We start from the raw sequence: 8,790 nt of genomic DNA, 5'->3' as shown, positions 1-8,790 counted from the left end.
ACTCAATGGAAGGGTGTTAATTAATGACCTCTGTTGTGCAATTAAACTTGCTTTATTACTCCCATTACATGAATTCATATAATATGATATGGAGGAAATTATATATTTTTTTTAAATGACTGGTTGCCTTGTAATCCAACGAAACATTGCTGACATACAACGGAATACAATTGTATTATTAGGTTGTATGCGGGTGATGGCTTCACTTTCTCTCATCAGCAAGTTTTCTTGATTTGGCATCCATACAATATAAGACTCCAAGTGTATGTGAGTCATGAGTGTGCAGGTGTGTGTGATTGTGTCTGTGTGTGTGTGGTGATGGTTGTGTCTCCATGACTCACTTCTGACCGCTCAAGGTGATCGTCCTCTGGGTGCTATTTCTGGATCTGTCATTAATTTCCTCCTATCTGGTCCAGTCGTCCCCTTTCAGTGTGTGCACATGTGGGTGTGTTAATGAGGCCTCAACGAGCACACTTATCATCCCATACATCGACTTTCTAACTGACCCTGCTGATGGATTTACAGTGAACACTGTACTCTACACTAATGAAAGCAGCTCACGTACATCATGTTAGAGTTGTACTCGTAAAAGTAAAATAATAGTAAAGTTGGCTTAAATAATATATAAACAGAGAGAGAGAGAGCAAAGTTTTTCAATTTTATAATTCGGCATAAATGTGAATACAGTCTTATACAACATTGGCCAGCATATTCAGTTTTTATTATGTTTGAAAATAGATATACTACATTGTGGATATTGACTGCAGTTGCGTTATAATTCCCTTGGAGAATACAGTTACATCAGGAGACACACTGGATGTTAAATAAAGTTCCATAGATTAAACCTTGAGTACAATTTTTCTTGAGAGGACAAATATCTTATTTGTGAATTTCAGCCTTTGGACAGCAAAAGGAGGAAACCAAACGCACAATTCACAGCATGAGACTACTAGTGAGCACATTTATTGATCACCTGCTAACTCAACTCTCACTCAACCTTTTAAAATCTTGCTTTCTGCATTTTGAACAGTAGGATTGCAGCTGACTTGTGATGGGGTAACATTTGAAAATATTGATCATATAGCTTTGTGTTTTGTGTGTGGTGAAAAAAAACGTTTGCTAACAAAGAAAATGGAGAGGGGTTGTGGGAGCAACGGAACTGCTAGTAAAAGGTCAATTTACATGCATATTTTCATTGCTAATGCAAGTTTGCTGGAGGGTCCTACACCAGTGATGCACAAAATAAAAATTAGAAAAATGAATCAAGAAACACAATTGTGACCATTGTATTATTCCTCTAATCCAGGATAACACAAAAAGACAATTCAGTAAAATTCAAATTCTGGGGTGCAAAATAGCTCCTGCCCAGTCGTCATGGTAACGTCAAACCGGCCTTGTATTATAGATTGGCACAGAGTGAGCAGTGGCTGGTTTGCATGAGACCAGACAGCACGGCCAAAATTAGCTGCTTTCAAGAAGGGCTGTAAAAATAGCAGCAACTGTGTACTGCAACGCTTGACCGTTGCGGTAATTGGACTGAAAAATGCCATCGGCATTTTATTAAGAGAAGGGGAAATATTTTCATTTACATTTTCACGTCTCCAATAATGATAAATGTGTCGAGTGATCGCAGAGTCTTACTACTTTTCGTGTGGATGTGCTTCTTTTTACATTCTGGTTTACATTATGGTCTCTTAAATTAGTCGAGGTGCAATTCGCTGACTTCATGCGTGATGGCAGTTCAAACTCTCAATTTTTTAAATGTATTTATTTATTTTTAATGCACCTTTTCAGATGACTTTGGTTAAATCGGTGAAATTCGAATTGTATGACCTCAGGGGTGGTAAACTTTTAGGGTTCCACTGTAGCTACTTTGGAAGATAAGGGGGAAAACACTTTAAATTCCACTGAAATGTCCAAACTATTAAATCGAGGTGAAATGTCATCTAGCATCCGTTGTTTGAGAGTCCCTGCTGTAACCAAAGTAGATTATGGCAGAAATTGTTTTTCAAAAGTAAAATAACTCAACACTTCCATGATGGCTGACTGATGAGAAATGTCCAAATCTGTGCTTTTTAATTGACAGACTGGGTTGTGTAAGTTTGACCTAACCCCTCCAATGTAGCTTTCTTCAGGCCGTCTGGTTTTGGTTACTCATCCTGTCAGAGGTTTTACTCAAGAAGACAAGGAGAACATTTCAGACTCTCAAGTGTGTCCTTCCTGGATCATCTTATTTGCACTAATGATTCACAATTATCTAACACAGATTGTAATGAGACTCAAAGTTTCTTATTGTCACATGTAGACAGTATAGTGCTGGTGATTTTATGAGCCTACTGAAGATTTCTGTATTGTGCAGCTGTGATTGGTTAGTGCGCCCAGTGCTTTGAGCATTGGGAAATGGCAGCTCAGCATTAATGATGCGTGCTGCCGCTCAGCTCCCCTCCGGCGGCGCCACATTCCTCTTCGACACATTGTGAATCCACTTCAAAGAAAAATGTTGACTTGTTCAGAGGCTGTGTTCTATTGATTTGTTCTTGGGTTACTTTCTTTGTCTTGCTTCAATTATTATAATTATTATTTTTTTAAGGCTAGAGCTCACGACCTTGATGTGTTTAGTCTGGTATGAAGCTGATACACATGAAATGTCAACTTTGCAATCTTAGAAATGCTTTTGTCGAACAACAGCGAGAAGAGTTGACCCAATACGTCATGTAAGCTGATCTTTTAGGTGATAACGTGTCTGCATTCATGGACAATACACGCAGTCTACTCACTCGAAGGCTGCACAGTTCACAGCCATCATTCCGCCAAGAAATTATATTTTCCCCTTTCAACCAGACTGCTGTCAGGTTTCTGACTTTGGGTTTACCGGTTGGATGTTTTCGACCTTGGAAAGTGTAACTGGCACCTTTCCCTCCCCAGGGGTCGGTGCTCTCGTGATGGGGGTACCTGTGACAAAAGCGTACTTGCTGTGTTAGTTTCAACCGCATTTCAAACAATAGTGTGTCTCTTGGTGAAGAACTTGACCTTACCGACTGTTGAATGCAAATCAGCCAGCCGCTCTTTAAACTTTTGCTGCAGATATAATTCCTCTTTGGAGTAGCTTTTGGCAAACACAGACAGCAGGAGACCCACAGCCACGGAGGTGCCTCCCACACAGAACAGCACGGCCCCGGTTAGCTTGCAAACATCCAGCGCGCGGTTAAAACTGACTGCCTGGCTGTTGAAGAACAAGACGTGTGGCCATGTCACACAAAAATCCAGACTGAGCCCAAACTGCCAACAGGCATTCCATCGCACAAAATCTTATCAGATCTCGGTAAGTAAGTAAATACGGTTGACATTTTGTGTTTAGTATGTTGCTGTAGTAAGACTCGTGTTGCCTGATTAATTTGCTGTTCACGCCTGTTGATGCATATTAGCACTACATAGTTTTATGTCGGAGCCAGTGTAACACAAATGCCATAAAACTTTGAATCATTTGTTCCCTCAGGCACGGCGTACCTGTCCACAAAGAGAAGATCCTCTTCACCAAATGCTTCAATCCTAGCCGGAGTAGCATAGCCCACGACGATGACAGTCAGGCCTGCAAACAAGATCACGGTGCCAAACGCGAGACAGACCTGAGGTTGGGAAAAAAACAAAGGGGAAATATTTGCAGGTAGTATTTAGTTTGAAATGTAACAGCAGTGAATGTTGAGGGATGAGCAAACCGATGGTTAATCCCACCTTCCAGAGTAAAGAGCTCCACCTGCTAGGCGATCTCTGAATCTGAAAATCTTCATCACGTTCCCAGATGGAGGCTGTGCACTCCTCATAAAACTGGATGACAGAGACGTATATTATCTTTATTTTCCAAGCCAAATTGCCCTTGCGCTTTCTCGTGAGGAAAGACGCACTACCTGGTGTAAGTAGGAGCGGACGCCGTACTGCTGGCAGTTGCCGCTGACTTGGGCTTGCTCGCCGTTTTCCGACCCACAGATCTCTGAGCAAGACGCCATCCTTCACATCAGTCTGCCTGCTTGAACAAACACAAAGAAACGCATGAATGAAGCCACCCACACAGTTTAACACACATCTCCATATAATACATTTATGCATTCATAACACATTTACCTCCCACAGACTCACATAAAGTTATATAACACGTTGACGCGACACATGCAAACGTGTAATGAAGCAATGGTCTGTTCTCATTTATTGAGAAAAGAGCCTTGCACTATTACACCCTTTGCAGTATTGTATAAACCTAAAGAAGAGTGTGCTGACATGTGCTGTATTGTTTTTATTTTTTTTTCTCATTCGGACAAATAAATGAAATCAGGGGTTGAACGAGATGTTCGTCGCTGTCCCTGAAATGTTGGACAATTCTCTGCTTTCAACTCGTTTTCTGTTCCAGCACAGCTCCAGAAAGTCCAATACAGTAGAGATTATCATATATATAACATTTAAAATTACATTTGCATGTTTATATAAATACTGCACCCACCAGTTTCTGTATGCTAAATTGTCATTTTGTATTTCCTAATGTCAAACTATTCAAGTCAATTTTTATTTATGAATCCAATTCACGACGGATGTTATATCGTTTTTGTTTTTTTTCATCTGAAGGAAACAAACTCAACTCTCGACTATTGGGGGATACCCTTCTGTCTTTGTTAAAGACTCGATCATTAGGTTAGATTACACGCCCAACTGTGTACAGTAATACCCTCGGCAATCTCACTGTATTTCATGACTCACTACCTTCACACATAAACGAGAATAATGAGGTTTCATGTTTGTTTTTTTGGCAGCTTCCAAGGGCTCTCATCTGCTGTCTCTGTTGAACTGTAACCACATTAGATGGAGTAACACCACAGAAAGGGTGATCAAATATTGATACCAGGTCTCATAATTTTTTATTTTTTTTCTATTTCCCGGCCAAAATGAACCAAGTAATCCCAAAATATTAGCTTTTGTTTTATGTGATATTACTCAATTGTAAGATTTTACTGGATTCATGCAAAGGTTTGTTTAATCTAGAACAAATCACAACAAACACATGAAATCATTTAAAGGAAATGGGAAATAGCTAACTCGCTAACTATATATATATATATATATATATATATATATATATATATATATATATATATATATATATATATATATATATATATATAATTGAAATGCTGATCATTTAAATCTGATCCAAAACAGCTGCAATAGGAGTGGCAGGAAGACATGACTTTTTGACTGTCAATTGATCCCTACAAAAAAAAGAAGAAAAAAAGCAGAGATGGATGCCTCATTGCATGGGACTAACAGCATTAGACAATTCTAATGAACATGGCCCATTTGTCTTTAACAGCGTGCAAGTGACAAAAGATTCTTCAATTGACGTACAGAAGGCGACCATGCATGTTTTTGGAATGCGGAAGAAAACTAAAGTGACCGGAAAATTGAAAAAAAAAAAAAAAAAAAAACCCAAACAGGCACAAACTCCAGCCAGGAGCCTGGATTTGAACCCACAACCTTTGAACTGCGAGGCAGATGTGCTCACCAGCTCCCATTTCTAAAAAAAAGAAGACTTTATTATTATTATTTTTTTTTATTTTCATGTTTTTAAGATCGTTTCAATGCTGTGGCAAGTGGTGGCAAAAGTACTCACGAAATACAGAGACATAAAAATAGAGCACTGATACAACTCCTGTACTTCAAAGTAGAGAGTTTGAAATAAAAAAAATATTTATATTTATATTTTTTTAATATTTATTTTTAAAATTTAACATTTTGTTTAACTGTCAATTCTATAACCATTTTGATAACTTGGCGCAATGAAAAAACAAATAACACGATGAACTTGCTCGCGAATGCTATCAAAACGTGTTTCATGGCTAAAGTTGTGAACTAACTACAATGCTAAATTCGCTAATGATAACGAACAACTGGAAAAATACAATCTACATGGATGTAAAAAATCACACCAGAAGTTTGTGATTTTTAATAGGCCACAAGACTCAGCACATTCGACACAAATCATCACTCTTGCGGCCGACACAATCCAACAGTTCTCTTAAATAAGGCCGTGGATGGGTAATATCTTGCTTCTCCCAATCTGTCACTGTCGTTATTGGTTCATTTTCTTTTCTTTTCTTTTTTCTGCCCGAAAAGACTCCAAGATTGTAATCTCGAAATCACCTCTTCTTATTTAGTCTTTTAAAAGTAAGGAGTAGAATTATAGATATCGGTTTTCAAACGTAGGGAGTAAATGTGAAAAAAAATAAAAGTCGTCAGAAGATAAATACCACGCTAAAGTACAGACACCTGCAAAATCCACTGAAGTGGAATCACCAAGTTCTTGGACTTCCTTACCATTTGCATGCAGCATTTTTGCTGTGAGCTGGCCTTGGTGCTGAACGCCATGACGTCAGCCTGAAAACACCAACGACGTAATCTGTGACGCTGGTCTGAGAACAGACCTCCAGCGTGCGTCCTCCGGACCCCCAGGAGACATAAATAGACCACACGATACGCATTTACAATGATTAGATTTGGACCAAATCCGGTCGACTGACTGAGACTCCCCGGCAAGCAGAAAGAAAGACCTCGGCATTTCCCCCCCCGTTTTTTATTTGTATTTTTTTTAGACCAAGTTTTATTTCATTTGATATACTCGGATTCCGACTCTTGAATTCAATGCACGAAGCAACAGCACACACATTGAAAGCGGACATTTTTCGCCAACACATACGCAAGAACCAGATGAGGACGACATGATTGGGGTGCATGTGCACGCGCGCGTCGACGACGTCGTGAGCAAGAGCGACGGTCAAATGTGCACGGGGGTCGCTTGGAAAATGACCATTTTCAAAACTGAAAGCGCAATTTACCTGATTAGCAGCACGGAGAGCGATCACTCGCTGCTGCTGCTCGCTCAGCCTGCTCCCATCACTCCAAAGTCAACTCTCTCTCTCTCTCTCTCTCTCTCTCTCTCTCTCTCTCTCGCTCGCTCGATGATTCAGGCGGAATGGTGTCTACTGCGCACGCGCCAGCTCAGCTCCATGACAACATCATGATTTAGAGGCGTATATAAATAACCAGACTGGAGAAGCCTGGCAGGAACACGCGTTGAAATCTCAACATAAAACGACCCATGAATCACATCTTTTTCATTCATTCATTCATTCATGCATCTTTCTATGTCCGACGTCTGCTGAAACTAACTGCATGCAATGTAATTTCAAATAAAATAACGCAGTTGTGTGTATAAACGTTTATTTGTTGTTGTTGTTTTTTTAATCAAATAATTTCCCCCATCTTGCGTTCATCTCCGTGCGTTGTACTTGCCGTATACAGTCAACGTGAAAACGATATATTTTCAGCCTTATTCGATCTGATTTGAGCAGAATCCTACATACGATACGCTTTACGATGTAAGAACTGACTCCAAACCTCCATTTTAGATCAAACATATCAATATAGTTATATATAGTTATCCATTTCAGGTGCTATCTGTTGCTACTGCAGCCTCCGTTCACGTTCATATCCTGTTTCTGCTGTTTCGTATCTCGGCAGAACTGCAGTCAATGACTGCAACGCCAACAATGGAACAGATGGCTTGTTCGATGCTTGTTCCTGTTGAACTCGAGTTGCTAAGGGATCGCTCGAGTCTCTGTGGAGCGAGGTCCTAAACCTGCTCTTATCTAAGTCATAGTCTTCATATTCATATTCATATTACATTCATTCGTCTATTGAATCCAATGTGAACAGTTCTGACAAATCAAAACGATTATCAGTTTTGAGTCACGCTGTCAGAGATTTATTAATATAATTACACGTTCATCCATGACATTTGCAACGGCCCAAAAAATTGGACTTCTTGTATTGAATCTCAACGTGTAGATGTACCTAATGTTGTGGTCGAGAAGTGATTTATTCACGAGTGTTGCTGCCAGGTCAAGCACATAATATTTGCCTCCAAAATAATGGATGAGAATACATACTGTACTGTAAGCATCACACGGAGAGCTCGGCTTAGCAATTGAAAAGAAATATTTGCAATGGAAATATTCTAATACAAAACTCATTTCCTGCTCTCTCTCTGTTTGTCTGTTTCTCTCTCTCTCTCTCTCTCTCTCTCTCTCTCTCTGTCTCTCTCGCCTTCACTCACTCCGTGCACATGGTGAGCATCTCAGTGTCGATTGAGGCAGTTTCTATGGTGACACGAAAAGGTCACCTTCGGGGAGCTCTCTGTGAGCGTGTGTAGAATGCCAGTCGAATAATCAGGCTTCCTGTAATGACCGATAACAGACCACATAGAAGAGAAGAAGAAGAAAAGAGAGATTATTAGGGTGGGAGCAAAGAAAGGATTTTCGCTTAAGGTATGCCTGAACCTGTATCGTTTGTATGTTTCTGGCTTGTGAGAAGAGACAAGAAGAGAATATCCTAAAATGTAAACTGTTGCTCCATGTGCACCTACATACATACATACCAGTAATATTTTCCCCCTCACTCAGCTAAATGAAAACATTAAATCAACATCAACAGAACTGTTGAAAGCCTAAAACTACGCAGAGTGGCCTAATTTATCATCAACTGTAAAAAAACAAAACCAAAAAAAAGATAGCCCTCGGGATCAGAATGTATTCATTGCATGCAGGGGTCATTTTCAGATCATTTGATTCAATCAATAACACCGGGGAACACAATTCATGTTGAGTTAAGTCTGACAGCTGTTTTTAACTCATTTTTGGGTGCGGAATCCAAAACTGGTCTCAGTTTTTCTTTATCACGTCACCTTTT

General features: G+C 39.7%; 1 protein-coding gene across 4 annotated transcripts; it reads right to left on the bottom strand.

Moving 5' to 3' along the window:
• Positions 1-645: 645 nt before the first annotated feature.
• Positions 646-6,983, bottom strand: nrsn1 (neurensin 1). 4 transcript variants are annotated; one of them, XM_061675223.1, is made up of 7 exons: positions 6,879-6,967; positions 6,361-6,420; positions 3,906-4,024; positions 3,733-3,825; positions 3,508-3,626; positions 3,036-3,223; positions 646-2,952 (listed from the first exon to the last, which is right to left on the bottom strand). In XM_061675223.1, exons 3-7 carry the CDS (start codon positions 4,002-4,004, stop codon positions 2,849-2,851), a joined length of 603 nt encoding a protein of 200 aa, XP_061531207.1. In that variant the 5' UTR covers positions 4,005-4,024; positions 6,361-6,420; positions 6,879-6,967; the 3' UTR covers positions 646-2,848. The 4 variants fall into 4 exon arrangements, with proteins under 4 accessions (XP_061531207.1, XP_061531208.1, XP_061531205.1 ...); XM_061675224.1 differs by having other exon boundaries at positions 3,906-4,021; XM_061675221.1 differs by lacking the exon at positions 6,361-6,420 and having other exon boundaries at positions 3,906-4,021; positions 6,879-6,983.
• Between the last annotated feature and the right edge of the window lie 1,807 nt (positions 6,984-8,790).

The sequence above is a fragment of the Phycodurus eques genome, chromosome 4 (assembly GCF_024500275.1).
Source record: "Phycodurus eques isolate BA_2022a chromosome 4, UOR_Pequ_1.1, whole genome shotgun sequence".
Classification (NCBI taxonomy): Eukaryota; Metazoa; Chordata; class Actinopteri; order Syngnathiformes; family Syngnathidae; genus Phycodurus; species Phycodurus eques.
Note: the sequence above shows the minus strand (reverse complement) of the source record. Positions and strands in the feature narration are given on the sequence as shown.

Bases quoted from the DNA above. Each gene is read 5' to 3' on its own strand.
- nrsn1 (XM_061675221.1), bottom strand. From the start codon at position 4,004: ATGGCGTCTTGCTCAGAGATCTGTGGGTCGGAAAACGGCGAGCAAGCC. The intron at 3,627-3,732 runs GTGGGATTAACC...TCCCAACCTCAG, and splicing joins GGAGCTCTTTACTCTGGAAG to GTCTGTCTCGCGTTTGGCAC. The intron at 3,224-3,507 runs GTACGCCGTGCC...GTTCTTCAACAG, and splicing joins GATCTTCTCTTTGTGGACAG to CCAGGCAGTCAGTTTTAACC.